Source organism: Lynx rufus, unplaced genomic scaffold (assembly GCF_022079265.1).
Source record: "Lynx rufus isolate CCGP_SWC_20201006 ecotype Redwood Valley unplaced genomic scaffold, mLynRuf1.p SCAF_4, whole genome shotgun sequence".
Taxonomy (NCBI): domain Eukaryota; kingdom Metazoa; phylum Chordata; class Mammalia; order Carnivora; family Felidae; genus Lynx; species Lynx rufus.
Window position 1 is genome coordinate 98,553,173 of NW_025814856.1, and position 21,585 is coordinate 98,574,757.

General features: G+C 36.0%; 1 protein-coding gene across 5 annotated transcripts in view; it reads right to left on the reverse strand.

The window, feature by feature from the left end:
- Nucleotides 1-361: 361 nt before the first annotated feature.
- SGCE (sarcoglycan epsilon) overlaps nt 362-21,585 on the reverse strand; it is a 70,402-nt gene continuing 49,178 nt past the window's right edge. For 2 of the 5 annotated variants that reach the window (XM_047096593.1, XM_047096590.1), the window contains 4 exons: nt 18,133-18,295; nt 15,374-15,585; nt 14,413-14,439; nt 13,488-13,680 (listed from right to left, as the gene is read on the reverse strand). In XM_047096593.1, the coding sequence (XP_046952549.1) occupies nt 13,488-13,680; nt 14,413-14,439; nt 15,374-15,585; nt 18,133-18,295 (595 nt within the window). Of the gene's footprint in view, nt 514-3,368; nt 3,413-13,487; nt 13,681-14,412; nt 14,440-15,373; nt 15,586-18,132; nt 18,296-21,585 lie in introns of those variants that run through there. The other 3 variants (XM_047096594.1, XM_047096591.1, XM_047096592.1) reach the window with 2 other exon arrangements.

Genomic DNA, 21,585 nt, shown 5'->3' on the forward strand with positions numbered 1-21,585 from the left:
AGGTAATTATGCAGCCTGGACCATCCTTCATAAACGAGGTATCATCAGATCCATAATCCATAAAACCAGGTCTACCTTAACGCACTTCAAGAAGTAGCATCTAAAAGAACAGATTAAATCTTGCCACAAGGATACAAACATTGAACCTCTTCCAAGCAACAGAGGATGCCAACTATACAGGAGGCAATCGAGTATTTTCTGAAATAAATTTCACCAGACATTAAGCTTCATTAATAATATTTATTTTAAAGGTAACTTTTTATTGTAACAAATATAAAGTCATCAATGTTTTACAAATTGTCAAAAATGCTTTAAGTACAAAAAAAATACATTAGTAAAATGAAAGTTATATTGTGTTATTTGGTACATACTTAATACTGTCGACATGCACACCATATGCCAGAAAAGCTCATGCATTATTGGGAAAGAGAAGAAATAAGATAGAACTGCTATATTGTCTGATTACAAATTCATTGCTTCAGTTAGTTTTCTTTCTTCAGGGATACCATTTACCTGCAAAGTGTAAGAATGAGCATAGGCACGAGTTAGTCAGGGCATGGACACTTTTAGATTTCGAGCAAAACATATTATGAGCAGGAGTAATTTTCTATCTTCTTAATCTAAAATAATTATGTTGCATTATATCTCTGCCATAGGTTCTTCTTTTCTTTTTTTTTAAAAAAAAGGAAAAATTCTAAATTAATCCTTTCTTTCTTGGGCCCAAACTATAATGGTTTGTACTTCTCAAAAGGTATGGTCTGAAAATTCCTCCCACAATAAACAAAAAGAATGAGGTTGACTGCGGGATGTATGACTGTACCTTTTAATCGTGACTTTTTAGAAAATATTGTGTGGGTTGGAAGGGCAAAGAAAATGAGAAAACCTAAAGGGGCATCAAACCTAATGGCTTGGGCCTCCTCCAAAAGGCAATGCTATTGTCAGCTTGTAACTGCTCTATTATCCCAGCTAGTGCTTAAGTCCAGGATTACAACACCAGCAGCTAGTTCATTTCTGAAACTTTTGGTGATCATTTAAAAAAAAAAAAAAAACAAGAAGCACACACACAATTAAATAAAACAAACTTCAAAATATACTCTTCCCTAACAAATTCCATGTAAGAAGCTACAGATAAAATTACCCAGTATCCAAGAGACAAACAAACCCTGTGCTTAAATTATATTCATAAAGAAAACTATGACCTCACTTCATGCTTTGAGATACTTGGAAATGGCAGATTATTACTACACAATAATAATAATCACAAATGTGGCTGCCTCTTTGTGGTACCAGGATAAGCAGGAAGGAGTGACAGAAAAGCTGTTGAACCCATGAAAATACATAAATAGCACTAAATCCATGGATGTACATACAGAGCAGAATAACTCAGAAATTGAGAAACAAACTATTTTTTCATTCAAATGAACAGAATGGGAATAAGGAATGTAAGCTGCCCATTTAGCTCCTCTCTCTGGGAGGCATAACTCTATTTGATCATGCATTTAGCAGAGGCGGAAACACAACCATCCATCATAATTATAAAAAATGCTAGGGTGGTCTCTCTCCCTTTAGCACTTAGATACTTTGGGGACTCACTGAAAACAGCAATGACAAGAAGAAAACAACCAAGAGGAGATAGTGCACTTTAGTCAATAATGTGCTCCAAATTACAGAAAAATATAAGAAAACAAGAAGGTAATAGGCTAGAGTATTAACTAAAAAAGAGATCAAAGCTTCCTTGACTCAAGCAAAATACCTGCTCCCCAAAATCTATTTTAGAAAAAAATCTAGAAAATTGGGTTGAACAGCCTAAAATTCCCCTAGGGAAATTCTTTGGCTTTTATCCCATTTGCTCAGACACAAATTGTCCCTGTAGTTGGAAATACTGCCTGTTACTAAAATATAGCATACTAACAAGACTACTTGCTAAAAATCTATACAACTATCAAATATCTCTCTCTAATATCATCTACTTAGGTTTCCTTATTTTCTTTAATGGAGGAATAAGTAAAATTTACCTGGGTTTTTAAAATACACAGGTAAATTATTTACTGTTCTACTAGAAACGGTCTCCCTTCTACTCACTTCCTGCATTAAATAATGAAGAATCAGAGGAAAGACATCTTAGAGGAGTTAGAAGTTTAAGAATTTAATGAGGAAAATGTAGAAACAGTCCCTTACAAGTTTTTTTCTTAAAAAAAAAAGGCCATGCAATTAGTGTTAATAGGGATTCATTTTTTGCTTTGCTCTTTAGGTAACGCATATTTATAACCAAGTTTGTTCCTTCATCAATCTCCTGAATGCTTACACAGTAGCACCACCACATCAATATATTGAACATCTTTGTTGAGACATGTTAGCATTTAATTAAAACAAGTGGTCAAAATGGTGGGAGAAAATTCTGATAAACATTATCTCGTAATTAAAATCTGATGAACAACTTTATTATACTTGCCTCAAATCTTTGAAAAGTTGTCAAACGAAAATCTCCTTAAATTCCCGAAAGCAGTAATAGAGAAAATAATTTTTGAAGAAAAACATCCAATAAATTTCTATACGTGCCTAAAGTTTTTAAGAGACTTACTTAATAGCTTCCCTACCATAATAACACTATGCATACTCGGAATTCCACATCCAACTTACATTTTTAAAACTTCTCTTGCTTCTCCAAAAGAGCTACAAAAGGCATGACTGGTTGCCTGGCAATTAGAACTAGGAATCAACCACTAATTAGAAGACAATCATGAATAAGTTATCTACTCAGTGCTGAGATGAATGAAATAATTGGCTGTGGAAATTTTTTAGGGACACTTGAAAGAAATAAACTTAAAGAAAGCAAGTCTTAGGGAAATAGAATAGTCAAGGGAGAATCGTCTGCCATCTTGTTGTCACTGGTCATGTTATAACAGCTTTTTAAAGTGGCATTAAAACCAGGCCAACCATTTCTCATTTATCCCCCTGAAGCCTCAATGATTAGTCACAATGGTTTCCTTTTGTAAGAGTCAGTTTCAAGCTGCTCACTTACTGAGACAAATCCTGGATGCATCCAAGCTAAGAATCTTTCATACCAAGGGGAAGAATAGGGAGCTTCACTGAAGGAAGGGGATTTTATTCAGTCTTCCTTAATTAGACAGGACCTCCATGGATGCTTTTGCTCTAAGATCATTTACCCAGTGTTTATCACTCTGATGCCAATCTATGCAATAATCTCAGCTATTATTCTGAGGTTCAAACTCTGATTAAGGAATGACACAACTGTTTTGCCTTACTTGGTGAAGCTAAAGCTTCATAAATTATATAGTACTATAATTCTCTTTTAATCTGTTAGCCTCATACATAAACATCATGACATTATTACTTTTAGTACTTACCTGTAGTCTGCTGTTGGGGAATCTGAGTCTGATGTGGCAAGTTCCTAGAAATGATTGACATTTTTGAGTAAAACTGTGTTTGTCTATACACTTGTAAACAGACAGCAGACATACTAGAATGAAAAACTTTATAGTTAAAAAGGGCCCCAGAAATCATCTAACCCAGCACACCCTCATGAGTTTACGGATGAGGAACCTGAGGTCTGAGGAAAATAAATAATAATATTTGGTAACATTCATAAAGTTCCTACTAAATGCTACATTCTACCTCACAACAACCCTAGGAGGTGGGTATTATTTTCTCCAACTTAGAGACGAGGAAACAGGCTTTAGAAGTCCAAGGCTACAGAGCTAAGAAGTGGTGGATAAAGATGTGAACACAGGGATTCCAGGCTTGTGCTTGTAACCTGTAAACTTTCAGATCCAGGTCTAGAACATACATACCCACTCACACAGAACAACATACATATCCATCGTCATTCACTGTGCCAAATCTGTGCTCTCGTATCTCTGTCCCAGGGAATGACACTGGCCATCCACCCAACTGCACTAGTTAAGATGTAGAAGTCATCATCAACCCTTCCTTCTCCTTCAGTCCCCACATCCCAATCTTGGGAACCCTTGATGATTCTCCTCAATCTCCTTTGAATCCGTCCTCTTCTTCCCCACCTGTGTTGCTAACCTGGTTGAAGCCATCACCATTTCTCACTTGATCTTTACAACTGAGCTGAACTGTCTCCTTGGTCTTATTCTTGCTCCCTCATAATCCGCTGTGCACATTCTAAGGCACAAATCTGGTTACGTCATTCAAACAACACACATTTCATGATTTCCTTACACCTACATGCAAATTAAGTTTCAAGTTCCTTAGTGTGGCCCAAAAGACCATCAGTATATCTTGTCCCTACATGGAGCAGCCCCTGACTGCTTGACATAGAACCGCCATCACACCATGGCCATTCCCATCTCTTGTACCCAACAAACTCCCATTTGTCCTTGCAAACTCAACTTAAAATTTGTTACAATGGAAACGAATTACTCTTATAATTTAAAAATATCCCACAAGGAATGCTAATTAAAATTTTTTAACTTATTGTTTTTTTAATTAAAAAATATCTCAAGTACCACTTCTTCTATGCCTCCTTACTCTCTAAGCATTCCCTTCCCATTACCACTGAGCATGGATTTACACACATGCTGCATTGTCATTGTGTTTCTCATCACATAATGTTTATTTGCCCCAAAGTGCCTTAACAGTAAGAATCCCTTATTTTGTTTAGCATCCTCAGCAGTAAGCATGAGATAAATAATTTTTTAATGGGTATGGGCAAAAGTGAAGACACCCAGAAAGATTCACATCATACACATGTTCATTAACGTTCATACATACTTAGTTTCAAACATTGATATTCAAATTTGTTTGCAAAAATGTGCAATTTAGATTCTGTGTGGAAGAGATTCTAGGAGTCGGCCCCTTGCTAGGAGTAGGGCTTGATCCATGCCAGGGGTTTTCAGAGTTTTTTTGTTTCTCTTCAGCAATAGAATTCCTTTTAATTGAAATCCTAAGCAGAACTCTTGACGTACAAAAGAGATAAATGTGAGGTTGCCTGGGTTGAAACAAGGGAGCCAGGAATCCCGCCTGCTTTGTTTCCTTTGCCCCACATGCTGGCCCCTAAGGCATTTCTAAGAAACCTCCAAGAAACAGAGTTTGAAAACCATTGATCTGAATCATTTCAGCCAGGCAAATATTATGTTCCAAATACAACAATCTAAAGTGGAAAGCTGTATATGCTAAATACTGTTTAAACTCTTAAATTAATCTATAGAAATGTTACTGACTTCAAGTAATTTCTTTTTTAATTTTCAGTTCCATTTTAAATATATTGTTAACAAAATCAATTCTAATTCAATTCGAGGAAGCTACTTAATAATTCATCCCAATAATTATATTCTTTTTTTTTTTTTTTTTTTTGCTATTACCTATCAGCCCTACTTATCCTTGTGTGGTCTCCGGGAATATTTTGTTTGTTTGTTTATTCTTTCAGTATTTCACATGATATATTTATAGTGGTCTTCATCTCTAAAGTATCAAAAGATTAATCTATAAATCACAGAAAAAATAAGTTATAGATTTAAAGATGGAAAACAAACATCTGCAATTTCATGGGCATTTGGGAGGGGGATAAAAATTTTGTTTTAACTTCTCAGGAACAACTAATTTGGGCTTACCTATTCTACAATAGAAGCTATTACACCATACCTTACACACACACACCTCACACACACACACACACACACACACACACACACTTCTTCATTTCTCACCACCTCTAGCTCTACCAAGCTTATTAATGGATTAAATCAATACATTTTGACAAAACAAAAATACTGCAGAGGACAAGAAAAGCCTTTCAAAATCCCTAAATCAAGGATACCCCCAATTCAAAATCAGTATTTGGCTGAAGCAGTTGGAACCCCCTTGCTCCTACTGGCCAGCAGGAGTCATCCTACTGGCCTGGCTCCAATTTACCCTTCTGTGGAACACAGTTTGAAAACCACTGATCAAAGTCAATCTCCACCCTGTTGTTTCTTCTCTAGCCTCTGATTCTTTTCCTCTTCGTCTATACTGCTAAACTTTCTAAGTACTAATGGGCTTGGCTAGATTTGAGGAGAAACGGTTGAGAAAGTGCCACACAGAAGGTAGATCTATGAGAAAACGGTTGTGCTACTTTGGTTTAGAGATTTAACATTACCTGTGGCGCACGCCCCATTTGGTTAAGTGTGAACAACGGACATGCACTACTTGCAACTTCAACTGAAACACAGATGAGTTACATAAAAGTACTTATATGTGCAAAAAGGTGCTCAACAAGAATCAGTGAAGATACAACCTGCCCAGAATCTCCAGGGTTGTGCACACCTGGCTCTGCTTTTGTGGGTGCCCAAACCTGTGATTGCATGTGAGCCTGTGAGTGTCAGGGTGTTAACATATCCAGGGTGAGCATACTTGAAGTGTGAATTACATTGAAGAGTTGAAAGGAGGTCCCTCCTAAGAGCATTGCTTCAGGTATACAGGAGAAATGCTGGAGTAACTCAGCTAAGTCAAGCAGACCAGGCATCGAGAAAATGGAAGCATTCCATCTTTGGTGAAAGCAGACTGCTAAAGGCAATTATACAGGAAAGTGTGGTTGACTTCAAATAGAAGCCCAATCATCCTTCAAAGAAGGACCTCTGTAAAGTCATAAAACTATTTAGAATAATTACGTTATTAATGGACCAACTGAAAGATTATTATGTGTAAACTGCATTACGTAGAAAAAAGATTTAAGAAAACTGTATTTCTCTAAATTATTAGCATTAATTATTTTCTAATGTTGCTACCATTAATTACATGCATTTAAATAGAAAATTATGTAAATTAGCCATTGCACAAACTTTATTCTTTAAGGAAGCAAAGGTAATAACTTGCAAATTAATAAATAAGTGATTGAGGGGAGTACACAATTATTTATTATTTGTACAACCATTTTAAGGTAATCTGACATTCTTGGATATCCTGTAGAGTAATTATATGAGTAAGGTTGATGATTATCAACCCATTATATTCCTACTTGCTTGAAGACTCAAAAGCAAAGAAAGGTTAAGTGATTTTCATTAAGCCACAGAATCTGTGCCAGAATTGAAAATAAATGACATTAGTTTGGCTATGTAGAATACAAAATACTTCTCTTTTGAATTAGTATGGAGCTATTTAGCAGTAAGTAACATATTTAATAATAGTAATATATTTTTGGAATTTCCCAATTATTTCAGCAAAATTGATGTTGCTCAACCCTTGAATTTTCTATAATTTTTTTCTAACAAAAATGCTGATTTGGACCCCTCACCTGCTTTTACTAAGGAACCAGGCCATTTGCATGGATTAAGGAAGAAAGGAAGGACACAGAGAAACGTCAGTATAATTTTTAATTTCAAAACCTAATTTTAAATAAATCAATGTAGAATATATATGGAACATAAATGAGAAAGGAGAAATTCACTTATTTCTTTTAGTTAGTTTCCCTTGCTTGTACAAAGCCAAAAGCAAGCCTACCAAGCCCACCATAGCTTTAAACTGAAGCAGTACAAACCTACAGAACCAAAATTCATCACAGATATTGCATCCATTGCTGAATTAAAACAAAAAAAAAGTCAATGGCTCTGAAATATCCCTGGCTGCTTGACACTTCTTGTCAACAGGAAACCATTATCTTGGTACCCTAATACATCCTCTTCAACTGATACTAACTTTCATTGAAACCTAATTTTTTATTCATGAAATTTTACCATAGCTACTTCTCATTATTACCAAAGGGAAGACAAACAGAAAAATACTTTAGATAAAAATTAAAATGATTAGTTACTATATCTCTCATTAGAAGACTGAATTCTAGATTTCTATTCATTAATCTATAGAAGATTAAGCACTACCTACCTCCTGTTTTGAGGGAGACCCGATTACTCTGGATTAGGCATTGTGTTTAGTATAATGAATAAGGAAAATTTCGTATAGACAATTAAAACCTTTCTAGAAAATGTCTGGATACTTTTCCCTATTATTCATTACATAAAATCTTCTATGAGGATGCCTCCCACTCAGGAAAAGTCCATTGATATTGACGTTGGGATGAGAAAAGGATTAATAAGGAGGCAGATCTACCCCCTAGAAAAACATGTACTACATTATAAATTTTAGAATAAATCCTTTTTTAGAAAACTGAATGGGGCGCCTGGGTGGCTCAGTCGGTTAAGTGTCCGACTTCGGCTCAGGTCATGATCTCACAGGCCGTGAGTTCGAGCCCCGCATCGGGCTCTGTGCTGACAGCTCAGAGCCTGGAGCCTGTTTCAGATTCTGTGTCTCCCTCTCTCTCTGCCCCTCCCCTATTCATGCTCTGTCTCTCTCTGCCTCAAAAATAAATAAACGTTAAAAAAAATTAAAAAAAAAAAAAAAAAGAAAACTGAATGTCTGAAATTCCCCAGCAAATGCCTCCTATAAAATTGCAAAATGACAATTTCCCAGTGGTTTTTAGTTTTTCAAGGTTCAGCATTTCTCTGTCCCAGTCAGTACTAATCAGTACTCATTTCTCACTTCTCTACACCATTTCCTCAGGCAGCAGAAGGAGGTGTGAAAAGGATAGCAGCTGATAAACAGAAACCCACAAACAGTCCCAACACTATATCAGGCATCTGAACTGCCCCCTTTCACATTTTTCTTTTGTACATCACCTCTTAGTGGGGAATCAGGAGAAACTGCTCCCCTTTTAAAACTCTAGGAGAAGGACTATGAATAATAGCCCCTTCCCCACCTCCACCCCCAAACACCACCCCAAGCTGGTGTTCCCAAATTCTAAAGCCTAGCCCTTTTAAGTATTTTAATTGGGAATTGTCAATGCTTTTTCCTCCTCCACCTAACTTACAGCTCCACCAGATTCCAAATCCACAGAAGTAGGGCCCTGGGATCTGCATTGCAAAAGCTCCACAGGTTAATATGATCTGCAATGTGGCTGGGAAACAACCAGGCTGGACTATCTCTCAACATCCCTTCTAAGACCTAAAATTCTATGACTTGGAATTTGATTTTCCTCATTTAAATCATTACAAAGGTTTGTTTTTGAGGTACATCAATCTGTAATATATTTTTATTCTTAATATATTACGTCTTTGGTCAAAAACATAGCCCTTAATCACAATGATTCTTTGGGCAAAGCAAAATTTACTTTTAAGAATTACTTTATAGGGGCATCTAGGTGGCTCAGTCAGTTGAGTGTCTGACTCTTGATTTCAAATCAGGTCATGATCACAGGGCCATGGGATCAAGCCCTGCATCAGGTTCCACACTGACCATGGAGCTTGCTTAAGATTCTCTCTCCCTCTGCCTTTCTACCCTGCTCTCTCTAATAAAAAAAAAATTAAAATTAAAATTAAAAATAAAGAACTACTTTATAATGCAATCTCCAGCAATGAATGGTAATAAGTAAGTAAGGGGACAGCCTGCAGAGAGAAAAGTTTTTCTTACTATTAATGGTAACATGTATTCACTCCACTGCAAAGATAAATACAGATGCAGAAAGCCTGACTGTATTAGGGGATGAGGAACATTCTTCAGAATATGTGGCTAGTGTTCTTCAAGACCATCAAGGTCATGGGAAAAGAGGAAGGTCTAAAAAACTGCTCTGATCAGAGGAGACTAAAGAGACATGCCAATTATTGTGTCCTTAACAGAATCCTGGAACAGAAGGACATTAAAGGAAAAACTAGTGAAATCTCAAATTATTAAAAAAAAAATCTGAAGTCTGCTTAATAGTCAATGTTGGTTTCTTAGTTGTGACAAATATACAAGGGGAGAAACTGGGTGAGGGGTCTCTGGAAACTATATTGTCTTTGCACCTTTTCTGAACCTCGAAAATCATTCCAAAATAAAACATTAATTAATAAATATATTAGCAAAGACAAAACTAAATTGCCCTGGCATTTCCATACCATGTGATCATTTTAACAGCTTGTTTATATTGTCTCTGTAACCTGAAATGTAGAAGGAACGCTGTGCAAAATGAAATCGTCCTTCCTGAGCATGTACTCCATCTTCTGGTCCCTGTCCAGGTCTCCTTTCCACTACCTGTTCAATCACTTTGCCTGTTATCTGGATCAGAGATCCCTCTGAGGTCAATGACTACATTATCTTTGCCTTAAAATCAAGATAGGTAAATAATCTAATTTCAGTTTTGACCTAATTCAGTGTTGTCTCTTATCCATGTTCCAATTTCATCAATTGCAAATGATTAAACATTTTTTTTACTAATGAACGGTGTCAGTCTAGAGTCCTGCAAAGCACTGTACCAAGAAGAAAATATTACTGTGTTACTGACATGTTACTGGGACAGCCCCTCATCATACAACTGTTAGGAGTTCTCTTTACCTCACACTGTTATAAGGTTCTCTAGATCCTGGACTGACTTGTTCAAGAGACCCAAGCAAATTTCCATGCAGCTCTGAAGAAAAATTTGGAATGTTCTCAAGTCTTGCTCAGAAGCCAACATAAACTTTCAGCCATTTCCTTATGCCTGAATATTTCCGGTGTCAAGCCTGACGAATCAACATGAAATCCTGTCGCTAGCCAAATTATTTATGAATGATAAAATCAGTAAAGTTAGTATGAATACGTGAAGATGAAACACATGCCCTTTTAGGAGGGGTTAATTAATAAATACCAGGGAGCATTATCCAAGCTTTGGACTTGGTTATCAAGTACTGTAATACCTCATCTAATGTAATATCTCATTTTAATGTTGAGAATTCAGTTCAATCCAAATGACCAAACTATTTATGTATATATGTACTTGGTGCTGAAATAAAACTTGAAAAACATGCTTTTTAAGGTAAGGAGTAAAAGCTGAATTTGCGTAAAGGACAGCTGTGACGAACCTGATACAATGAATTCCCTATTATCTGGCATGGTTGGAAAATGAGGTTAATCACATATTCTGGCTTATAGGCAGTTACCATAGAGACAGTGCACATATTATCCATTTCCAAGAATAAAAGAAAGATAATATACACTCAACACTGAAACTACACCAAATGTAATTTAATTTTCCTCTGATGAGTCAGACGTACTTGATGATCTCGCAGTGCCTCAGAATAATCATTGTGAACATCATCAATTATCTATGTACCCTATTTATATAGAAGTGCTAGTTAATGGAGTTTTTCCATTAGCAGAAATCTGAATAATGTGAAAGTTTTCTGGACTTAAAAATACGTATATGGCCAAATTGTCGCAAGTTCAAGAAAATAACCTATTGCATTTGCAAACAGATCGGATCAACATAATGATAGTCGATGGGGTTATGGAAGGACTGGGAAGATGTATTTGGTTGTAAACTAGACAGAAAATTTTATTGTTTTTGTATATTAGTAGCAACATTGCAAAATCCTAACCACAGAAAATCAAAATAATTTTTAAGGAGCTATTCTTAGTCTCAGTATATATGGTCAGAAAGTGTCTCTAACAAATGACACAGCCTTTTTCTTTCCCTTAAACTTCACTAGCAATAGTTTTGCTGACTTGCAAACATATTTAAGTTCCCCTACTCATTATAACAAATATTTCTCTTTTAAAATGTGATAGCACTGTTATTTTTATCACTAGGAACATGTGGTCTTTGAAGAGTTATATCTGACCTTTTTTCATGGATTCATAAAGCATATCAATATACTCAAGGCCTCTGAAAAATCTTATAGTTTTAAAACAAACAAACAAACAAACAAACAAACAAAAGGACTGTTTCTCAAGTATATTTGACCATTTCATTTTTTTGAGATTATATATCAACATTTGAAGAATATATACCCAGATTTCACTGGCACTCTTAGGTAAAGAAAATACAAAATGGTAGCCTTAAAGACTTTTAAAAATTCTTTCCATTTGGAAATGAATGATAAGTCTGTTCATAATCTTCATCTAAAAAAAGCAAGAAAGATTGCTTAAATTGTGAGCTATTATAATACTCTTGAAATTATACTCATTTTTCCCATCAGTATCTAATCCTGGTAAAGTGGGTTTTAGGATGACCCATGAACCAACCATCAGAGAACGTAGAAATCTATCCCTTCCATTCAGTACAACTAAATTTTGTGAGACTTTAATATTCACATCCCTGACAGAATATTAATATTTCCAAAACTCAAAAATTTTAAATGTATGCAAGTTTCTCCATTGTCTATCAGACTTGAATCAATTACTGTACACACACACATGCACACATAAACACATACCTTAGCCTATTCACCACTAAGTAGATAATGTTAGAGCAGTTCAGGAAAATACAATACTTTTAGATTTCTGAAGTATTTTGGACAAATTCATCAAATCTAACTATCTAAATTACTCTTATTAATTACCGTTTAATTTTCAAATTATCACATACATTTTACATGATTACAAAAAAAGCACTTGCAATGGGAAACTGTACCCAGTATGGTTCCCAGAGAAATCTTTAATCAGTATTACCTGTTGATCATACACTAAGGTTTATGTGGGGAGAGGGAGGTAGATTTTTCTCTATATCCATCATATTATATTCACAAAAGTAAAGTGAAAAAGAGGAGGATCTCAAAAGCAAACTTGTGACTTCCTTGGGAAACTGAATTTACAGGGGAACCCCATGTTATTAAAAATAAATTATAATTTTACCTACAATCCCCTTATATCAAAATTGATCTTCTAGGCATATAAGGTGGGTTCTCAAAGAGCAACTGGGAAATTTCCTTAATTAACCCCTTGTCCCCAAAGGTACCCTTTACAAAGGTTTCTTCCAGGCTTTCTAATCATAGTCCTTCCAGTACTACAAAGGTTGGCACTAATAAATTATGCTTATAGTCAAAATTGGAACTACTCATTTTTATATACAAGCATATCATAAGAAACAACGTAAAAACCTTTTATACCCTGAGGCAAAACAAAATTAGATTAAATAGATCTCTGGTAATAACATTAAAAAAACGGGTTAACGGGGTGACTGTGTGGCTCAGTTAAGCATCCGACTCTTGATTTCGGCTCAGGTCACTATCTCACGTTTGTGAGTTTGAGCCCCACGTTGGCACTGACAGCATGGAACTTGCTTGAGATTCTCTCTCTCCCTCTCTCTTGCCCCTCCCCTGCTTGCACTCTCTCTCTCCAAAAATAAATAAATAAACTTAAAAAAATAGGTTAACAGAACCCAATAATTCTAATAACAGCTCTAAAAAATAATTTGTTGTGTTTTAGGAAATGCTTCTCTTTTCACAATTAACTCATCTTTGAGCAAACATGATTGGTCTGTTAGCAGTGTCAGTTTCTTAACTATTAAGGTGGATGTCATCTTCTTTCAATTAGTGAAGAAGAAAAGTGCATTTCCTGAAAGTAATTCTTTATATTTGGGTCAGCACAGTGGGGTCAGGATCTATACCATCAATGTCCTATTGGTATTTTCTCTTAGAGTTACAAACAAACAAACAAATGCAAAGTGAAAAGTTCTGGTCTTTATAGAAATTAAGTAGATATATTCATGCATACTAATAATTATACTACCAAGCGGATACTTACTGCTGTGTTTGCATCAGAGGCATATTGGTGCTCTCATAACTGTCCGTGTGCAGAGGGGGTATGATTTCCCCAGTCACAGGGTGGAACACAGGGAGTGTTGACAGGGGCCATGCTATCTCTCTATTCTTGGACATGTCACGAAGTTCTTTGGTAGATTTCTGAATAGCACTATGATGGACCAGCTGGATGCTAGATCAAAAAGAAATAAAACAACATCTGTTTAAAATCACATATTAGCCCAATGGGTCTTCAAATTTGAAAAACGTTATAAATTTATTTCTTCTTTTTAAAACAAGGCATTATTGCACTTTTGGGCATTCTACAAGTTATCTCTGAAAGAGGTACATTTCACATACTTTTAACACAGCAACGCAGAAAGTTGCAAATCAATTTTTAAATAAATGTGTCTTTCATTAAACTAAGCTATAAAGCATTTTGTTAATATCACAGCCCTAAGTCACAAGCTAGTGCTCTATTTAATTTCTACGATTAAGATTAGACTACCATAGCTTTTATATTGTTGCTTCTGATGGGGCATTTATAAATACTCACAGAAGTTTCATTTTATGGTAGGTTATTACTGTAGATTCAGGAAAACGTGTATGAAGGGCCTTTTCATCTGTTATCTGGTTTATAGAAATGCAGGTTGGGAAATCACATAATATAAATGGCAAGTTAATATTCTGAATCTGAAATTTTAGGTTTAATTTTTACTTATGTCGTCTTAGTTTTCAAACCCTTTTTATTTTTTAGTTTCTACCCCTCCTAAATATCTCTATTTAGAAAGCAGCTTTCACATTCATGAAATAAACCGTGAACGATGACAAATGAAAAAATAAAAGCATGACACACATGTATGGAGCATGATGAGCAACTGAGAAGTGAAAGAAATGATAAAATAACAGGAAAGAAGACACTTACTCTGGTGTTTGCATGTTTCTCTTTTCCCTAGAAACAAAACAAAATTTATGAATTAAATAATAGCATTGATATTTGGAACATTAAGACTATATGTTCATGGGATCTTGCATGATGTGGAAATGCTGACATTGTTACTATTAAATGCAACCAGGAAGCATTTGCCACCAGGTTGATGACATTACTTAGATGAGTACACATACAGAGATGGAATACTGATGAGAAACACACAGAAAAATGAAAAAAAAAAATGGAGATTAAGAATCAAGCTCTTGGAAATAAATTCTATGACATAATGAAATCAGGCTACATGTAAAAAATGGAAGAATTTGTTACTTGCTGCTTCATTAATTTTTTATCCTTTGCTTTGTTACCCTGACGTCTGGATAATCTCAGGAGATTCTTTTAATTGACATAGATGTCCTGAAAGTGCTAACTGTTCATGAAGTGAACACTCATTATTCAAACTATACTCTTATTTTCATTAATTTACTCCTAGGTTTATATGTATAGATACATATTTTCTTAAACATTTAGATTGTGCCACCCGTTTGACAGCAGAACAATTTCAAGAAGAATTCTGACCATCACTTCCGATCAAACTCCGACTATTTATTTAAAGTGCAATCACCATATCAGTAGATCCCACAGTCTCTGCACAAAATGGCTTATATAACCAAAAGAAGTAGCCTCAATTATTCTTGGGACTGTTTGCCAGCATGAATTTACATCTAGCCTTAATAATTGTTGAATAAAGTAATTATATCCCCTAATTTGATTTACTAGACTCAAACTATTTTAATTCATTTTAAAGGAATAAAGTACTGTAGTTTGACTTGAACACAATCTCAATTAATTTATAAAGTGTTTTATGAACCAAATGAAACTTGGCTTTTAATGGAATCTTATGTGTTGTTAACCTAGTAGGCTCTATAATTTTTTATTAGTGCTTTAAAGTACTCACACTCCTTCCCGTCGGCAGCACATGATATAAGCAAGTATTAGAAAAAGGACCAGTGCTACTGCCGAGGGCACAGCCAGTGTAATTAGGAAATCCGTGTAATAGTCTCTGCTTTTCAAAGAATCAGAAGGGGGTTTGTACTCTCCACCATCAGGTAAAATCCCCTCTCCTCGAATCACCTCCTGATAGGTGGACACTTGCTTTGTTTTATCAACCTGATATAAAAGAAGACAATTACACATCAAATTAATAGCTACAAACATGACAAGAGTTGAAGATCTAGACATATCAAAACATTCTTTGACACATTTCTCAAAAGCAATTTCTTCCAATTCCTTTATCATCTTGAACTTGCAAGTTGTTTATGGCAGCTAGGAAGAAGTAATGAGCAAAAATAATTAAGGGTTGGGGCGCCTTGGTGGCTCAGTCGGTTAAGCCTTTGACTTTAGCTCAGGTCATGAGGTCACAGTTAGTGAACTCAACCCCCATGTCGGGCTCCGAGCTGACAGCTCAGAGCCTGGAGCCTGCCTCGGATTCTGTGTCTCCCGCTCTCTCTGCCCCTCCCCCACTCACGCGGTCTCTCTCAAAAATCATCATTTAAAAAAAGGAACAAAGGGTTTATGTTGGCCTAGTTTTTATGTCCTTTCCACAACATATAGACATATGTACAGGAATCCATAAGTAATAAAGCTATGTGTGTATGCAGATGTTCTTTCCTAGTTTCCCTCCTCCAAAACAAAGTATGTTCCCACTACTGCGTACATTTCTTGTCTCCTAGTGACAAACCTCTAGTGCAGATGCCAACAAACCATGAACTAGCTGATAACAGGGGTGTGTGTGTGGTTTCTAAGGTTAATGAAAGAGAAAAGACAAAATGAGAGACAATTTCTAAGTGACTACAATCTTGATCTTTCTTTCTGCCATCTAGCAGACAGAAGTAACTTTTAGGAAAGATAGCCGAAGGCACATGTCACTCATTTAATGCTACAGTTTTACTACATTCTATCCCAGAATCAAAAAATGCACATTTGCACTATATTAATTTACCTCCACATTAACTGAACCGCTTTCACGGAGTTGCATTTAATTGTTACAGGACTCTAAAAACAGTCATGTGAACTTGGTCATTACATTTGCTCCCCTCGCCCTTCCCCCTCCCCCCAAAATGCTGGGGAGAATGATTTGTGGCTTTTCTCAGCATCGTCTCAAAACAAAACACTTGAACGACTTTGTGAAGAACACAGTGCTAGAAAAACTTTTTTTTTTTTTGCCAAAGAATTGATCGTCTGCCTCCTTTAAGAAGGAGTGAACTAAGTAACTGATGAATTTCCTCCTTCAATCTCCAATGTAGGAAGCTTATTGTCAAACTTGACCTTAAGCTTATTTTTTGTAATAAAGTTCAGGTCCTGATCTTCCATTTCTTTGATATCTTATTTATTATATTTATTGTTGCATTATTTCATTTAAGCCTCCCGAAATCTTCTGGGATGAGATGTGACATATAAATAAATGCATGTAGACTAAAAAATGAAAATCCCAATATTGCCATATATAAAGTCTTACCACAGAAACTAAAATCTTCAAAGCCTAAGTCATCTTTAAACCTTTAGAAATTAGATAATATTCCTAAGCAGAAACCATTTACAGCAGGACCACAAGTAAAATGGCACTGCTGGGGCCTGCCATCCACGGACTCTGATTACAGGTACCCCCTCAAGTTATGATTGCGGCCTCTTCGTCTCTGGTACCCTTGCTCTGCAAATTCAACATTTACCTATAATACACGTAAACCACAGCATCTTCATAATTTTACTTGACTTAAAAAGATAAAGAAAGAAACTTATTTTCCTCAGACACAGCCACATACAAAGAGGAGTCTAGGGCCAAGGGCCACAGGTGCTAAGTGCTACAATGTGAATACTATGTTCTCCCTTACTGGATCCGGGCAAGTTGCCTGCAGTCGGTTCTCTAAGACATGAAGTGACAGTTGTGTTTATGTGTCAATAACTTTGTTCAAATGTCAACTTTAAACTTAGATCGACTTCACTCACCACCAATCATCAAGAGTTGACAGAAAAATCTAAAGGTCACTAAAGAAGTAAAACAACTTACCTATCTTCCAGAAAGCAAGATAAAAAAATACAAGTTTTATATAAAATATTATACATATCAAGTGTAGAGGAAACCTTACCTACATTTTCTTTAGTCTTTTAGAATGCTAATTAAAAGGTAATTTAAAAAGAGATATTTAATATTTGTGGGGCTGTGGGTAAGATTCTAATTTTGCACACTTGGAATTATTTCTTATTCCTTGAACTCTCCCTACAATTTGAATTTCTAGGACACTGACTCATAGCACAATATTGGTTTTTTTTTCAGATTTATTATTGTGCTATAGTCTCTCATTCCAAAGTGGGTAGTGGCAGCATATTTGAGACTTTCTTCATATGTCACACAGACTCCATATTTATTCTGACTTAGCAGCCACCTGGATGTCCAGGGGGATCATTGGGACCACCTGCCAAGCTAATGTAGCCCCAACTAATCAACGGCAGACTGAGGACAAAAGTGGAGATACTCTTCCCTAAATGGATACACTGTCAACGAGCTTGCCAAATCCTTAAAGTGGAGGGAAGTCAATTGTGTTAACAAAGTAAACCTAGGATTTGTTCCCAAAAGCCATTCAGGTTTCAGTCAAATGTTCTCTCCAGGCACATCACTTATAATTACATTTGCAAAAACGAAATAAAATAAAAACTCACCAATGAAATTTTGCACCAGTCAATGTAAAATTGGGTACGAAACTTTTTATCACATGTTATCACAGGCTCCATTTCTTGACTGCATCTCAATTGATTCTGTGGATTTTCAACTTCTCGTAAACAAGAAGAAAATGGTACATCGGCACCAACCATGACATAAACGCTGCAAAAATGTGAAACTCTCAGGTTATCCTTTGAGAAAATTGGAAACACTGAAAAACAATCTACGCTGAAAGCAGGATTTATCCTTTTGAATTGAGGGATTATCTAGAATCATCCCTAAGGTAGGGGCCTGGGCTTTAAAAACAGTGATTCATGTAGGGGCTGCCTTCCATTCTTTCCTTTATTCAACCAATATTTACTGAGTGCCTTGGTGTTCCAGCTACTCTCTTGATTCTGTGTTAATTTCTAAAAAAAAAAAATTTTTTTCATCCTATTTATTTTAATTCCAAGTAAGCATGTGTCTGTCACTTTATGATTACTGTTTGATAGATTATTTACATTTAAAAATTATTCTTAAATTATTTAGAAATAACACTATTGCTAAAATAATAAATAATTGTTAGTAATAAATCTCACTCGACTTCATTTTAATAAGACTCTGACATTACATCTCTGGAGGTGTGGACATGTAGCTATTCTACCCAAGAGTTCTGTCAGCTTTCCTACTGCATAGACCCCTACTGTTAAGTTTCTTATTATACTCTTTTATCCAAGAAGTCAATCTAAGAGAAAGCTATGATTTGATAAGCACAAATTCAGCAAGCAAACTTTGTTTTCTTGGTGCACATCTTAGCAATTAGGGGGAAAAACTCTACTTAATTGGTCAACAAGAGTTTCACACACACACACACACACACACACACACACACACACACACACAAAGACACACACAAAGAGAGACACAGAGAGAGAGGATAGTGTTAAGAGCATTTAAATAATCTTGAAGCTGCTTGAGAAAAGGGCATCTCATAGATCTTTCAAAAGAAGAGAGAAAACCAGGAAATTACTCTAAATAAATACTTCCTTTTCTAATGATAATGCTGTAGCTATTTATAAAATGAAATAAACCCATCAAAATTCCAGCTCTTTGCAGAAATTGACAAGCTAACCCTAAAATTTATACTGGAAATTCAAGGAGCCTAAATAAATATAAAAAAATTCTTAAAAGAAAATAACAAAGTTGGAAGACTCACAATTACCAATTTTAAAATTTACTACAAACCAACAGTAATTAAAACAATCAGCAATAGTAATCTAGCATAAGGACAGACATGTAGATCAATGGAATAAAATTCAGAGTTCCAGAATAAACTCTTACATTTAGTAAACTGATTTTTTTTTTTCAACGTTTATTTATTTTTGGGACAGAGAGAGACAGAGCATGAACAGGGGAGGGGCAGAGAGAGAGGGAGGCACAGAATCGGAAACAGGCTCCAGGCTCTGAGCCATCAGCCCAGAGCCCGACGCGGGGCTCGAACTCACGGACCGCGAGATCGTGACCTGGCTGAAGTCGGACGCTTAACCGACTGCGCCACCCAGGCGCCCCTAAACTGATTTTTGTCATAAGTGCCAAGATAATTCAATGGAGGAAAGAATAGTCTTCATAGCAAATGGTACTGGTACAACAGGGTATCCACATACAAAAGAATAAAGTTGGACCCTTTCCTCATACGATATAAGAAATAAACTCAAAACAGATCAGAGACTTAAATGTTAGAGCTAAAACTATTAAACTCTGAGGAGAAAAAGTCATACATTTTTATGACCTTGGATTAGGCAGTGGTTTCTTAGATATGACACCAAAAGTAATAACAGAAAAAAATCAGATAATTTGGACTTTATCAAAATTAAAAATTGCGTGCTTCAAAGGTCACCATCAAGAAAATGAAAAGGCAACCCATGAAATGAGAGAACGTATTTGTAAATCATATATCTAATAAGGGAATTGTATCTACAATATATAAAGGACTCTTACAACTCAATAACAAAAAGACATATAATCCAATTTAAAAATGGCAAGGGATCTGGGATGCCTGAATGGCTCAGCTGGTTAAACATCGGACTCTTGGGGCGCCTGGGTGGCTCAGTCAGTTGAGCATCAGACTTTGGCTCAGGTCATGATCTCATGGTTCGTGAGTTCGAGCCCCGCATCGGGCTCTGTGCTGACAGCTTGGAGCCTGAAGTCTGCTTTGGATTCTGTGTCTCCCTCTCTCTCTGCCCCATCCCCACTCATGCTCTGTCTTAAAGATAAATAAAACATTTTAAAAAATTAAAAAAAAAATCAGACTCTTGATTTCGGCTTAGGTCATGATCTCACAATCGTGGGATCAAGTCCCATGTTAGGCTCCATGCTGACAGTGCAGAGCCTGCTAGGGATTCTCTCTCTTCTCTCTCTCCCTGCCCTTCTCCCCCACTCATGCTCTCTCTCTCTCTCTCAAAATAAGTAAACATTTTTTAAAATAAAAACAAAAATGGCAAGGGATCTGAATAGACATTTCTCCAAAGAAGTATACAAATGTCCAATCAGTGCACGAAAAGATGCCCAACATCATTAGTCCTCAGCAAAATAGAAATCAAAAGCACAATAAGATAATGCTTCACATCCATTAGGATGGCTCTAATAAAAACACAGATAATAAGTGCTGGTAAGGATGTGGAGAAATTGGAACTCTCCCACTCTGCTGGTGGTAATGTAAAATAGTGCAACCACTCTGAAAAATAGTCTTGAAGTTCCTCAAAAGGTTGAATACAGAGTTACCATATGATCCAGAAATTCCACTCCTAAGTATATACCCTAAGAGAAACGAAAATAGATCTCTTGTAACAAACATTTGCACACGAATGTTCATAGCAACATTATTCACAGTAGTGAAGAGGAACAATCCAAATGCTCATTGATGAATGTATAAAAGGTGGAATATTCATACAATAGAATATTACGCAACCATAAAAAGAAACAAAGTACTGTTACAGGCTACAATATGGATGAATCCTGAAAACCATATTGTGGATAAGTGAAAGAAGCTAGTCACGAAAGACTACATATTACATGATCCCATTCATATGAAATGTCCACAATAGGAAAAGTTCTAAAGATATCAAGTAAATAGCGGTTGCCCAGGGCTGGGGCTGGTGGTGGTAGTAAGTGGTTGCCAATGGGTCTGGAAGGAAGGTGTTAGGATGATGAAAATGTTCTAAAATTGATTGTGGTAATGATTATACAACTTTGTGAATAAGCTAAAATCCATTGAGTTATAGGTTTTATTTTTAAATGTTTATGTATTTTGAGAAAGAGAGAGTACAAGTGAGGGAGGACAGAGAGAGAGAGAGAGAGAGAGAGAGAGGAAGAGAATGTGAAGCAGGCTCTGTGCTGTCAGAGCAGAGCCTGATGTGGGGCTCAAACTTGCAAACCGTGAAGTCATGACCTGAGCCAAAATCAAGAGATGGATG